This window comes from Oryctolagus cuniculus, chromosome 8 (genome assembly GCF_964237555.1).
Source record: "Oryctolagus cuniculus chromosome 8, mOryCun1.1, whole genome shotgun sequence".
In the NCBI taxonomy this organism is placed as follows: Eukaryota; Metazoa; Chordata; class Mammalia; order Lagomorpha; family Leporidae; genus Oryctolagus; species Oryctolagus cuniculus.
This window is the reverse complement of record NC_091439.1, coordinates 67,135,049-67,150,537: the sequence shown is the minus strand read 5'-3', so window position 1 is coordinate 67,150,537 and position 15,489 is coordinate 67,135,049. Positions and strand designations below refer to the sequence as shown.

The 15,489-nt window shown below is 35.8% G+C and overlaps 1 protein-coding gene across 6 annotated transcripts in view; it reads left to right on the top strand.

The window, feature by feature from the left end:
* RAP1GDS1 (Rap1 GTPase-GDP dissociation stimulator 1) overlaps positions 1 to 15,489 on the top strand; it is a 170,356-nt gene that overhangs the window by 64,381 nt on the left and 90,486 nt on the right. For all 6 annotated transcript variants that reach the window (XM_070047837.1, XM_070047841.1, XM_070047840.1 and 3 more), the window contains 2 exons: positions 6,356 to 6,478; positions 7,812 to 7,937. In XM_070047837.1, coding sequence (XP_069903938.1) covers positions 6,356 to 6,478; positions 7,812 to 7,937 — 249 coding nt within the window. The remainder of the gene's footprint in view (positions 1 to 6,355; positions 6,479 to 7,811; positions 7,938 to 15,489) is intronic.

Below are 15,489 nucleotides of genomic sequence, written 5' to 3'. Positions count from 1 at the left end.
AATTTGCCTGTGAGATTGAGTTTTTTAAAAAGAAAACACACTGAAATACTAGAAATGAGAATTTTATATGTCAAAAAAGACTGTGGTAAGCCTTAACAATAGACTTGTTGAGTCAGAAGAAAGAATATGCAAGCTAGATGTCAGATCTTTGTAAATATCTCATCAGTGGAAAAAAAATGCCATTTTATTCATCTCCCCACCTCCTTGCCAGTTTTCTTGTAGAACTATTAACTTCCCATTTGTTGGGCTTTTACCTTAATCTACTGATACTCAGCATATTTCTGTTTATGTTTTAACCCAGCTTCACTATATGTATATGCAGTTTCCGTCCTCTGTTTTAATTATTGCCTTGATTTATCTCTCCTAAAATACCCTACATCCTTTTCTCACTCAGTTGTCTTAATTTTTACATTTATAAAACATGTTAATTACAAATGTATTTTGTGTAATAATTTGGCAGTCAAGGTATTGTCATCAGCATCTGTCTCCTCAATGACAGTTGTTGTTGGAAGAGCACTGGACCAGGAATCAGAGTTAGTTTCTATTCCTCTTCCAGTATAACCAGTATGTCATGTGGTCTTATTTATAACTTGAAGAACAAGATCTTCATACCTATCTTACATGCCTTTTAAAAGTGAAATGATAATATATTTGAAAATGCTTTTCAATTTAAAAGTACTCAATATAAAGTCAAGGTACCAAGTTCTTATAATAGATATCATTTAAAAGATTAAATGGCTTTCAGTCAGGTAGCTCTGAATGAGGACAGTGTGAGTCTGAGTAGGAATTAGCTGGGAAGACAGGGTGGGTGACACAGCAATTCAGAGAGGCAAAATCATGTGCATAATGCAGTTATGAAATAAATCGATTGGTTTGGGTTAAACATGTAGATGAGTAACATAATATTTGCATTTCCAGAAATGTATTCTGATTTCACTGTTGATGACATATTGGACAGCAAGCAAGCAAGAGTTAGGGAGACTCATGAGGAGGCTGTTGCATGTAATAAAGGTCCACACTGAGAACTTGAAGCAACATAAATGTAGAAAGAAAAGACTGTATGCAAAAGACCCTGGTGAGATAGGATCTAAGAGACTTGCATTCTGATTAGATGTGGTTGTAGAAAACCATTTACTAAAACATTTTTTAATTATTTTGTGGCTTCTGATGTAGGTGGATTCCTCACTATTCACTGAAATAGAGTCCAGAAGATGGTTTAAAGGAAAGAGTCAGTTTGAATCAGGGCATGTTAAATTTGAAGTATTTATGATATATTGAGTGTAAATGTTTTATTTTCTGTTGGATAAAAGAGAGGATTTGAGCCTTGCCTGGGTGGTGGTAAATGAAACTTTGGATTTGGATCAGACTGCCCAGAACCAAAGACAGTCTTTTTAAACCACATTTTAAATACCTACCAGTAAAAAATAAATCCCCAGAGACCAAGATACCCATAACCATTTGAGTCATATGCCCAGTCCTTGTAGTCAATACCAAGTGTGAGTCCTTACAGAAAACTTGTCTCATAACACCATCTGCCACAGGGATCCCTCAGATGTGTAATAGCAAGGTACCTTTATTCTCATAACTCCTAGTAAAACAAACATTTTTATTCCTCCAAAGCTATATCATCAATCTAACTCAAGTACATTTTTCAACGAATAGGGTCAACAATAGCAATAATCATCCATTTTTCTAACGCAGAGTTCACTGTAAATTGATATTCAAATATTTTTTATTAGTTTATCTTCATGAAGCCTATAAGATAACATAACATTTAAAATTTATGTAGTAGCACACTTAAAAACTTCCTCTTGGTATTAAACTGTAAAGCCAACTATTTTAATATTATTAGTTGGCAGCATTTTGGGAACTTTAGCCTTTCTCAAGCCATCATCTTAAATTATGAATGCTCCCTATTCCCTCTACTCCTTCATTTCCCCTACTGTAACTGACTTTGAGGAGTTGTATGAGTTGTGCTTTAACTTCTCCCTCCATGGCATTGTAGCCTGTCTTGGTTTATTCTTTTTTTTTTTTTTTTAAGGCTTCTCTGGCCAAGTTGCCTAGTTTACCTTTCCTTTCAGTCACTGACAGTGTGATAGTAAGTTGATTATGAGCTATCAGGAGGTCAGGAGGAGTGTAGACAGGGTTTCAGAAACAGAATGCATGTTTACAGGACAGCAAGGGCTATTGTGATAGTGTGACTATTGCAGTAGCTTCCACAGTTGCTATTTTAGAGTAGCAGTTGCCCTTCATGCTTGAGAATTCAAGAACCACCTGCTGTGTATAATTTGTAGGCATACTCTTAACATTTTTACAACTACACCTAGATGTGAAGGGGGAGAAAGCTGTGGAATCGATTCTTGCAAACATTTTAAAAGGATTGTAGCTAAATGTTAATAATAGTCTGGCTAAATATAATGAAAATCTACCTTTTTTATTTTTATTTATTTGACAGGTAATCTACCCTTTTTTAAGGACTCCTGGTCATAGTGTATGATTTCCTCCCTCCCTCCCTTCCTTCTTTCCTTTCAACAAATAGCCATTTATTTGTACCTGCAAACATCAACCTCTGCCTTTTAAAAAAAATTTTTAGCTGGGGCCCTGTGCTGTGGTGCAGCAGGTTAACGCCCTGGCCTGAAGTGCCAGCATCTCATATGGGCGCTGGTTCTAGTCCTGGCTGCTCCACTTCTGATCCAGCTCTCTGCTGTGGCCTGGGATAGCAGTGGAAGATGGCCTAAGTCCTTGGGCCCCTGCATCCGCGTGGGAAACCCAGAGGAAGCTCCTGGCTCCTGGCTTCTGGCTTCTTATCGGCGCAGTTCCAGCCGTTGCGGCCAATTGGGGAGTGAGCCATCGGATGGAAGCTCGCTCTCTCTCTCGCTCGCGTGCTCTTTCTCTCTCTCTCTCTGCCTCTCCCCTCTGTGAAACTCTGACTCTCAAGTAAAAAATAAATAAATCTAAAAAAAATTTTTTTGGCTGCTTTTTTAGAGAGTGAGCGAGTGTGTATGTCAGCTCATATTCACTGGTTCACACCCCACATTCCCACAATGGCCAGGACTTAGCTGGGTAGAACCTGGTTCAGGAACTACAGTCCATGTTTCCCATGTGGGTGGTTGGAACCCATTTGCTTAATCCATAACTACTGCCCCCCCCCCCAGGTGTGTATTAGCAAGGTGACGTCAGGAGTCAAGTACAGGTGTCTTCCCCAGGTACTCCAGTTTGGAGTGCAGGCATCTTAACCACTAGGCCAAATGCCTGCCCTTCGTAATGCCCCTTTAAAACCATTTCAAGGGTGCTTTCAAATATCTAGGAACACCTATTAGTTCACAAGTAAATACACCTTTTGAGATGCTATAGAATGCCAGTGCAGAAGCCATATATGAGATGAGGTTAAAAATTTGTAGTTATTTGTTAGACAGAGTGGCATTTTAGTGGTGAACAGTATTTTGTTATTTATGTTTTTATGTAAAAGGGAAAAGGAACACTTAATTTTAAAATTCTGAACCTATATGGAAATCCATAGGCTAGCAGGTAAATATAATTCCTCTTAGATTTTTTTTAAAATGGGAAATCATATTTATATGAAAAAATTAGATATGCTTTCCCTTTTATTACTCTGATGGTAACATTATGAAATTACTATTCCCAAATTCTTGATTCCAGTTTTAGTAGTTATTTTCCCAATTCCTTCAGTTGTAATCTGCAGAAAATCTCGTCAATGGGACCTGGCGCCGTGGTATAGTAGACTAAGCCTCTGCCTATGTTACCAGCATCCCATATTGGTGCCAGTTCATGTCTCAGCTGCTCTTCTTCCAATCCAGTTCTCTTCTAATGGCCTGGGAAAGCAGGCGAAGATGGCGCTAGTACCTGGGCCCCTGCACCCTCATGGGAGACCCTAAAGAAACTCCTGGTTCCTGGCTTTGGATCAGCTCAGCTCCAGCCATTTGTGGACATGTGGGGAGTGAACCAGCAGATGGAAGACCTTTCTGTCTCTCCCTCTGTCTGTAACTCTGCCTCTCAAATAAATAAATAAAATTGTTTTAAAAAAGAAAAAGAGATATCTCATCAGCATACAGGAGTTTGCTTTGTTTCACTCTGCCCCTGACTTTCAGCTCTGATATTAAGCCATTATTTTAGTTATAGTTAAAATGAGATATGCATGAAGGATTTGCAGTTACACTGCTAACCTCTACACACGCAAATGCCTAATCACATCTAATCATGATTCGTGCCTTATGTCAGACTCTTGCTGTCATTCCAGCACCAGCAGATGGTGGGGCTAGACCCCTGGGGCAGTCTGTCCCAGTGTTCTAATGTTGAGCTTCTGGTACCAGTGTTCATAAAAGAAAGCATTTTAGCATGACAGTTGAAGTCAGTTCCATTTGGCTTTTTGCTTAAAGTGAAAATTTTAGTTAATTGGTCTTAGGTATTAGATTTTCAGATGTTCTTAAAACCTTAATTTTTAGATATGTGTCTTTAACTTAGAATCCTGGATAATCAAGAAGTACCTGGGACAGTGATTTTTAGCTTCTTTGACCAAGGCTCATGATTAGAAATACTTTTTACAAATGGTAATGCTTTCATGTACAGTTACATGTGCATGCACATAATTCAAACCACAATTTCACTAGCAGTGCTTCATCTTATTATTTGCAATTTCTTTTGTATTTTTCATTTTTGTTGTTAAGTGTATTACTCTTTTAAGAAATTGCTGGGGGCTGGTGCTGTGGTATAGCAGGTAAAGCCGTCACCTGTCATGCCTGCATCCCATGTGGGCACCTGTTGAAATACTGGCTGCTCCGCTTCCAGTCCAGCTCTTTGCTAAGGTGTCTGAGAAAGCAGCAGAAGATGGCTCAAGTGCCACAGCCCCTGCCATCCATGTGGGAGTCCTGGATGAAACTCCTGGCTCCTGGCTCAGCCTGGCCCAGCTCTGGACATTGCAGCCATTTGGGGAGTGAACCTGTGAATGGAAGATCTCTTTCTGTCTCTCCCTCTTTATCTAATTCTGACTTTCAAATAAATAAACCTTTAAAAGAATTGGGACCCACAGATTGAAAACTATGTTATTAAATAATCAGTACATTTATAAAGAAATACATTACTTTTTGTGGACTTCCTAAAACTATTCTGTTAAAATGGTTTTCCTGCTCATTTGATCACATCATCATATCAGCTGCCGCATACTTAAGACATTTTGGGGCTTCTTTATTGCATTTATTCCTTGGTATTTGTAGTTATGACTTCTAGTCTAAGACACTAACATTGATAAGTATGATTTAGCTTTTTTTTTTTTTTTTTTTTTTTTTTTTTTTTTTTTGACAGGCAGAGTGGACAGAGAGAGAGACAGAGAGAAAGGTCTTCCTTTTTGCCATTGGTTCACCCTCCAATGGCCGGCGCACTGCGGCCGGCGCACCATGCTGATCCGATGGCAGGAGCCAGGTACTTATCCTGGTCTCCCATGGGGTGCAGGGCCCAAGTACTTGGGCCATCCTCCACTGCACTCCCTGGCCACAGCAGAGAGCTGGCCTGGAAGAGGGGCAACCGGGACAGAATCCGGCACCCCAACCGATGTGCCAGCGCCGCAAGGTGGAGGATTAGCCTAGTGAGCTGCAGCGCCGGCCTGATTTAGCTTTGCTTGTTTAGCAGAAGTGATAGAAATTTGGGCAATGATTTTTCTAACTAAAGTTGATTGAGAATTCTGTCATCACTTCCCTGCATTGTTCACATGTATTAATTTTACTTCCTTGAACTTTTCTTTACTTACATCATTACTCCAAGTACTGCTGTTATCTATTATTTTAATAGGTTGTTCTTTCAATAACAGACATGAAGACCCTTTGTTTTATATGCTCTTCATTTATATTTTAACAAAAAGAAAGCAGAGACCTTTTATTTCTGAATCTCCAAGTGGAGTTCTGATTGCCACTAACTTCTGCTGTTTAGTGTTGCTGTAGTATTATAAAGAACCATATAGTTTACATAAAATGTGGTACTATGCTGTTATAACTATGAATTCAAAAGAAATAGAGAAAAAAGCATTCCTGCTCTGAAAAGTGAGGGTTGCAACTTACATGGAAAGGTATCATTGGTTTGCTAATGATATATTTAATAAGAATCTCTTTGTAGTTTGGCCATAGATAGACAGAATACAATATTGTGAAGTGTTTTTGTGCAGATTAAAACTCAAAAGCAGATTGGGAACAGAAGGTAATTTTATTTAAGCATACATTTGAGTGTATCTTAAAACTATAATACCTATTATGAACTGGGAAAATTGTAGAAGAATTTGCAATAGATAAAGTTGTCAGCATTAGCCTTAAAGATTTTCATTGAAACTCTTTGTATCTTTCTCTTTCAGATATGGAAACGAGTGAAAAAATACAAGGAAGTGGAATACTTCAATTGTTTGCAAATCTGTTGACTCCACAGTCTTCCTGCACAGCCAAAGTAGCTAACATCATAGCAGAAGTAGCCAAAAATGGTGAGGTTTTCCTCAAGAACTTTTCTGCTGGGAACATCTTCAGTTTTACACCTTACTTGTCAGTATGTTTTATTAATTTATGTTTTGCTTTGGTAGATTAGATGTTTTTTATTTTTGTTTCTCTTTTCTTTGGCTATTTTCAGGTAATTGTTTTAAATGACTATTGCTATAGTCATTTTACTCATACATTTGTCATTTGCTATTTCATTCTTCTAGAATAGAATAAAGAGAAAGAACTACTAGTCCCAGCTATATTTGTAGTATTTTTCACTTGGATTATAAGATTCTTGAGCTTGCCACTGAGTCATTTATCTTCATTGCCACAGGAGATCTTATATTTTCTAATATATATGTTGGTTTTACTGAGGTAAACTCACATATTTGTTTTTTGTTTTTATTTTTTCTATCCTTCTGACATTATACTTGATTAATGCAGTTGGAATATGTGTTCTGTTTTTGACACTTTCATGGAAAGCATATGTTTCTTAAATTTTTGTATTTAAGAATACTTAATGATTTCTACTTTCTTTGATCTAATGGTTTCTACTTTATTTTTGTTTTGGCCTCCCTGTTGTAGAATTCCCCCCACTCCTCACCTCAAGAACTTTTCACTTCTCTGCAGAATCTAATTTTTTTTTTTTTTTTAAGTTCATTACCATTGCTCTATTTATCGGATTTTTCAGATTAGACATCTGTTAGACTATTGGCCAGCCTGTTATACACACTGGACTGGACTCAGAATCCAGCCAGCCGTGACCAAGTAACAGGCTTATATGGTGTGAATTTAGCAGGTATATGTAGCAGGAACTCTTTTGAATAAGAATGACTGCCGCAGCCATTCTGATGCTTTTCCAGTATAATACACGTGTTATTTTAAACATTTAAACACACACATACACAGAGAACAATATCATGTCTTTAAGATTAGATAAGTTGGGCTGCCACTCTTTTTCTTAAAAAATGAATTTTCTAAAAAGGAAAGGGTTTGTTAGGAGTTTACTTTCTCCAGAGACTGGCAGTGTTTCCTTTTACATTTTCTGAGAGCTGAGCACTAGTCTATAACTGCCTTATCCTTATACGTTTTTGAGTAAAAAAGTGGTTCAGAAAAGTTTCATCTGATTGCAAAATTTTCCTATAATTATTTATTTTCCATTATTTTCAAGAATACCTGAAGCTTTGATTGTAGAGTCAAAGTTTTGACAGTGGTATCATGTGGACAGTGAGAATGTAAGAACAGAGTAAAATAATAGCAAATTGATGTTGCCATTGCTTGAAGAATGCCAACAACACAAAACAACAAGTTCTATTTGTGAAGTATATCTTTTATTTTCAGAATTTATGAGAATTCCATGTGTGGATGCCGGATTGATTTCACCACTGGTACAGCTGCTAAATAGCAAAGACCAGGAAGTGCTGCTTCAGACGGGCAGAGCTCTAGGAAACATATGTTATGACAGCCGTAAGTGTTGTACATCAGCAATACACTTCTCCATTTTACAGAATTATGATTTTCAGATTAATTTCACTTTGTAGTTATGACCAGCTTTTCTAGTCTAAGACACTAACATTGATAAGTATGATTTAGCTTTGCTTATTTAGCAGAAGTGATAGAAATTTGGGCAATGGTATTTCTAACTAAAGTTAATTGAGAATTCTCTCTATTATCACAAGTCTTATTTTCAGAGGAAAGGAAGTAGATTTCTAAGAAATTGGGACTTTAAATTTAGCAAACATGTGAATGTATGTCTTTTCAGTTGAGTTTTGTTGAAACACTCATGAATGAGAATGCTTATGGACAGTTTTTTAAAATTTCACATACATTTTTAATTACTTGCAGTTTAGTAAAAACCATTCATAAAAGCCATTATCTTTCCAAAAGCTAGATTGGCCTATTGCATTTGCATTGACTCCATTCCTATGTATCATTATGTCATTGTCATCTTCACCACCTTCTGTGATACACTGTTCTACCAGGAAAAGCAAAAGCAAGATCTCAGCTATGGGTACATTGCAAAAATGTTACAATTGCTACAAATAAAAAAATACAGAGAAATCTTGAGTATATTCAATTTAATTAGGCTTTTCTTAGATTACTGTTTTCTGAACCAGAAACATATTTATCATTCACCTTTAAAACCTTGTAGGAATTTAGTTTTATTTATGTAATTAGGATAACTTTTAATGCTAATTTCCTGTTGAGTTTATATCTCAAGGTGTATTTTCTTATATACACAAAGACATGCCCCTTTTATAATAGACAGTGCTTCCAAAAGTGATTTATGTGCATGAAACAGATAGAAAATAAGGGCCTAAACATATTATTAATTTATGATATAATAAAGAAGTAGGAAAAAAACAAATTCTATTGTTGATAACTGGTCTATAACAATAGTGGTAAGGCAAACCTTATTTGTTCTTTTCTTTATTTTTCTGAAACATGTTATGATAGCTATTAAGTATTGAAATGCCAGTGATACATATGAGGACATGGATATCTTGATATGATTCTTAATTTACAGTTTCTAACATTCTGTTCTGCCTGTAAATTTACCTGTCTCCTTCAGTTCTTTTTATCCTCAGATACTAGCTTTATTTACTTTTTAACTTTGCATTTTAAAATTTAGGATTTTGATTCCGTGCCACAGCTTATTACATGCTGTCAAGAATAAAGCATTTAATATGTGTTTTATGATTAATATTGGCAACATACATTTAAAAGTTATCTACAGAATGATAGTCAAAGATTGATGGCATATATTTGGAGAATTTTGATTATTATTATTGTTCTTATCCTTCTTCTGTTTAGTTACTAGAATTTAAGGCTACCAAAAATATTCTTTAAACTTTGTTCAGCATAGTTATTCTTGAATTATATATTATTTGCATATAGGGACTATTATCTGCTTTGCGTAGTTTTTTCCTGGAGTTCTTATTAATTTGGCAAAATAGAGAAAATACACAGTGATCCTTTGTCTTGTGTTGCCCTGTTGTTGATGAGCAGTTGTTTTACCTCCCATGTACTCCAAAGAATTCTGAAGTTGAGATAATAAATGTCTAGTTAATAAGATTATAATTTTGATGAAACTAAAGTTCATGTCCATTTATAGTGTATTAGGTAATATGCAGTATAAAGTTCTGTGGTGATGCTTTATACCATGAAGTAAATTTTTTATTAATTATAAATATTTATAACTGTTCTTCATCATTTACTTAAATTATAGTTAAATGAGTAATTAAGCATAATGAATATTTTTATACACTTAAACCTTAGTTAAGGAAAATGAGGTTTGCAGTTTTAAAAAAAATGAATAAATATAAAGTGATTTATTACTGTAAATCATGTTGTGAAAATTTATTCATTGTCCATTCTGTTTTATGCATATTATTCCATAAGATGCTTTCTTATCCTATTATCTGAACTTGAATTTTTTGAACTCCTTAGTGATTTATCCAAAATTCTTATAGAGAAACTACACTGTCTATTTTTAAATTACAAGATGATATAAAAGTTTGGAAGTGTGATGCCATGTGGTTGACTTGTGAATTTACTTGACATTTAGTTCTCCTTTTATTTTGTGATAATTGGGAGTTTCAAAGAACTTAACAATTAGATTTCTCTTTTTAAGTTTTTAATAGCCTCTATTTTAATTAATTCTTAAGCCACCTTCTCTCTCAGGAATATAATGCTTCTTTTTTTATGCTTCTTTTTTCTTTTTTTTTTTTTCTTAAAGAACAGTAAACTAAACCTGACAGGTTTGTAAATGTAAAGAACCTTGTTCTTCCAAATAAAATATATTTAAAAATTCTCATTTGTGTTTTATCAAGCATACTTGTCAGACTCATCAATTGACCGACAGTAATTAATTAATTAATTAGAGAGGCAGAGACATAGAGCTTCCATCTGCTGGTTCACTCTCAAAATGCATGCAATGGCCAGAGCTAGGGCAAAGCTGAAGCTGGGAGCAGTAAACTCAATTCAGGTCTCCCACATAGGTGGCAAGAACTCAAGTACTTGAACCATCACCACCACCACCGCCTTCCAGGGTCTCCATTACCAAGAAAGTGGAGTCAGGAACCAGAGCTGGGTTTCAAACACAGGCATTGTGATACAAGTATGTCTCAACTGCGGTCTTTACTGCTAGGCCAAGTGCCTGCTCTGGCTTAACTTTTATTAATGTATTGTAGGTGAATAAAATTTTCAGTATGGATTTATTCAGGATGATGATAGGCTTACAATAGATAGTAAAGCTGGCATATACAGAAAATGCTATAAGGAATTCACTATTGGAAATCTTTATTTCAGGAATTTGTAAATGTTTTAGAGATTTTTGTTTTGATATCTTAGGAAGTAAAGCATTTTCTAACAGCTTATTTGAAAGGAAGGAAGCTCTCTCTGTAAAAAAATAAGATAAAGTTCTTACCATAAAATCCATGGAAATCATTGGGGGAAAAGTAGGTCAGATTTTGGTTTTACCAGCCTTGACAGTTCCCATTTTAGGAACTCTTCCTAATGGAAGAAAATGATCTTATATAATGCTAACATCAAGTAACAGATTGATGTATCTACTAAATGGGGTGAAATGAGAATTTGTTGCTGATGAACTTTTTGTATCCCAGTCTCTGTCTTGCATGAAGAGATGAAAGAATCACTGGCTAGGAACATTTTTTTACTAAAATACCCGGTCTTTTTTCTTTCATTCTAGAGAGCCTTCATTCACTTCACTTATGGGTTTCTCTTTGGAAGGATCCAGACTTCTATTGTTAGCAACGTTTAAAAACTCTTTTGCCCTTTAACTTTGCCAAATAAACCTTTTAATGAGAAGTTTGACTTATTTCAAATCACGGAACAGTGAAAAGTTGTGCTTCAATTTGGAAAGAAATCAGCAAAGCTGTGCTTTTGATAAGATATAGCAGGGAATATGGCTTTAGATAAAAATAAGCAGTAACCAATTTCAAAAATGCCTACCTTTGGCCTATTTCATTACATATCCATCTCAAAGGTGATGTAAATTTTTTCTCTTCGTGTTTGGCTGTCATTGTGGTATTCCCTTCTCTCAGTGATTTGCTTTGTTTGTGTAAGTGTGCACATTTTAAATTGCTGGTGTATTTAAATTACCTTAAAGTTTTGAAAGGCTTCATGTTAAATTCCCATCCTATATTTATAATCCCAGCAGATAAATTGGTGATTAGAGAGATTGAGATTTTTGGAAATTACTGCTTGAGGTCAGGAAATAAGTGATATTTGATGTACTTCTTAAAGAATACTAATGGAGGCTAGAGAACAATGATGACATGAAATTCAATATTTGTGCCTTCTTATTTAGAGAGGAAGAAAAATGATCACATTTTAAAATTAATTATGCCATTTTCTAAAAGTTAAATTACCATTTATTATATAATTGTCCTGCTACTGGAAAGATAAGCACACTTAAGAGTGACAGTAGCACACTTATGCTGTCTTACTTGATAATAGGAAAAATTGTGGTCTTGGTCACTGTTGAGTAAATATTCAAAAGGAGGTAGTATTACTACTTGCCAAAACCAGTGTTTATGAAGTAAATAAAATATTGCTTGTTTCTTTGGCTTCAATTATAAATGAGAAGAATGTTCAGAAAGCTGTAATGTACCCATTTATATATTTGGAATTCCTATTATGTTACACTCTTAATATGAAGGAAGAAGAAAGAATTTGCAATTCTGACTGCAAATGCTGAAAAAGTTAGCAATAACTCTGCAATATTTTGTAATGTAAATTGGTCAGATAAGTGTGCATTAATATAGTACAGATATGCTTTGAAATTGCCTAGGAAATCAAAGTATATTTGTAGCAGTTTGTATTTTTTTTAATACTTAGCATTAAAGTAAATAGAATCAGTAAGTTACATAAAAAGATTCCTCAACATTTATGAGCCAGTCTTATATTTTATGAATCAGTTTATCAAAGTATTTCATGTACTTAAATATATGTTGCTGCTTTCAGTGATGTAATTATGAATGTTATTACATGAAAATACTTCATTGTAAAGATGTCCTAAACATATTGATTGAAGCTGATGCTGTTTTATAACCCTGTCATATACACAGAAAAGTTTATGCCTCTCTGTCTCAAAAGATTTTTATATAGTAAAGAAAATAACATGCATAAAGGAACATTATGAGGGCAGATTAGTAGAGTATACACTTAAAAATGTTGTTTTTGGTAAGAATAAAAATAAATGGATGATGAAAGTATTAATTGCAACTGTTTTTTAATGCTTGCTTAGAATAGAAATAGAATTCACTTAAAGTTAATGTAGATGTATAAAGTTCTAATATGTCCCTGTGGAAGGCTGATTCTGCAAATAGATACATTTCCCAGCTCTACTGTTTATTAATTTGTCATTTAAGCTGTCTGATTTTAGTTCCCTCATTGGTAAAATAGGCTTATTATATGGATGAAGTAAGATTATATGTAGAATCCAAGAAATAGTATTGAGTACTTTAGTAAAGTTATCTCTGTTTGAGTAGTGTAGACCAAATATATTGATTTTTGGTGCTGAACTTGCTTCAAGGATACAACTTAAAAATTTGAAGAAGTTTTAACTTGAATTTATTTCCTAATTTTAAATCAAAATACAGTTCTACTGTGCATTCACTATGCCCAACATTTTTAGTGTTTGTTTTAAAGATTTATTTATTCATTTGAAAGACAGAGGGAGATAGAGAAAGGTCTTCTATTTACTGGTTCACTCCCCAAATGGCTGCAATGGCAGGAGCTGGGCCAGGCTGAAGCCAAGAGCTTCATCTGGGTCTCCTACATGGGTGGTAGGGGCCCAAGGAATTGGGCTATCACCCACTGCTTTCCCAGGCACAAGTAAGTGGAGCCGTAGGGACTCAAAACGGTGCCCACATGGGAAGCAGTTGTCACAAGTGGCAACTTAACCCTCTGGGCTACAACAGCAACCTTCAGTGTATTCTGTAATACATCCAAATTCTGTTGTCTGTGACCAGAAGAATACTTGTCTTTGAGTTTTAAGCCACTTGTCAGATTGATAAAACAAAAATCAGATTTGCATGAAAATATTTAAAAACATCACATTGGTGGTGGTTACATGAATCAATACATATGAAAAAATTGTTTAGAATCATACATGTCCAGATACACACTAGAACATGTATAAACTAATAAAATCTGAATGTGATCAGTAGATTATACAAGTCTCAGTTTCCTGATTGGGATGTTGTACTAGTTATATTGTGTTGTTATTCAAAGAAAATGAGTGGCAAGTACATGAAATCTTATCCTTTTTTTTTTGATACCTTTCTGTGAGCCAATGATTATATCAAAATAAAAAGTTTACTGCAATCCCAATACCCAGGAGGCGTACGTGTGCTCTCTCCTATGGGAAATCACCTTATTTTTAGCTGTTCTTGAGGCAGAATGTGGAAGGAATATATACACACATACACATAAAATTCTAAAGTTTGGTCCATAATACTCATTTTTAACCAGGTTTTGCAATTCAGGTGGAAGATAAAATTACTTCTGATTTTTTCTCCTTCCAAATTAGACTTTCAGAAAACAGCCAACCAGATCAACAGCCTCAAAATAAAGAGGGAGTTCATTTTTTTTTTTTTTTTTTTTTTTTTTTGGACGGGCAGAGTGGACAGAGAGAGACAGAGAGAAAGGTCTTCCTTTTGCCGTTGGTTCACCCTCCAATGGCCGCCGCGCTGCGGCCGGAGCGCCACACTGATCCGATGGCAGGAGCCAGGTACTTCTCCTGGTCTCCCATGGGGTGCAGGGCCCAAGCACTTGGGTCTTCCTCCACTGCACTCCCTGGCCACAGCAGAGAGCTGGCCTGGAAGAGGGGCAACCGGGACAGAATCCGGCGCCCCGACCAGGACTAGAACCTGGTGTGTCGGCGCCACAAGGTGGAGGATTAGCCTAGTGAGCCGTGGCGCCAGCGGGAGTTTATATTTGTTAAGTGAGAACCAAATGGATAACAGAGTAAATTTCCTAAAGAAGGGATAATTGATGGAGAAAGATCATAGACAAAAAGTAAATAAATAAAGAAGAAATGAAATCAAAAGCCCAAGTAAACAGGTTTCAATAGATTGGTATTAGAATGAGAAAGAATATTTTTCCCTTAGAGAAAAATTATAGAAGTGAAAGGCTGAAAGGCTTTGAAGTCATAAAGGGCACAGTCAGAGGCCTACTTTGGCCTTCCAAGTTCCAGGTCCTGCCTTTTCCCAGTAAAGTAAAAGTCCGGAAGAGAGCAGCAGGGTGATTCAGAGAAACTTGTATGGGGTAAAGTTCAGGACTGGAGCTGTGGAATGTGTTGTAAACAGTCATGAAGATAGGATTTTTTTTTTAAATAACTGAAATTGTTATATAAGTTTACTGTATTTAGAGATCTTGATTTTACATCAGTTTATTAATATGTTTTGCAAACTTAAAGTGTGTGTAGCTAAGGAGTTACTTTGTACTTTGTGTACACAGGAAAAATCTACCAAAAATAACTTGAAGAAATTGGTATTTTTATGATACCAGCATGTTGTTTAGATTGGAATAGGAAGAGATGTGAGGCAGAGATAATCAGGAAGCTGATATAGGAGAAACCAAGTGTGATGTAGCAGTGAGAATAAAAGTAAAATGCAAAGTGAGAGACAGTACCCAGATTGGGTTGTTTATTGTCAGTTTGGTTTTTTCTTAGGTAGCACTGCACCAGGGGTAAGTAATGTTAATACTTAACCATTTAAGATAATTTACACTTTGAGGAACTACAATCTTCCCATTTTTTTATTTGATATCAAATTGAAACCTCTTGTGTATTGAAAGAGTATTAGAGGCCGGCGTCGTGGCTCACTAGGTTAATCCTTTGCCTGCGGCGCCGGCACCCTGGGTTCTAGTCCCAGTTGCGGCGCTGGATTCTGTCCTGGTTGCTCCTCTTCCAGTCCAGCTCTCTGCTGTGGCCCGGGAGTGCAGTGGAGGATGGCCCAGGTCCTTGGGCCCTGCTCCCGCATGGGAGACC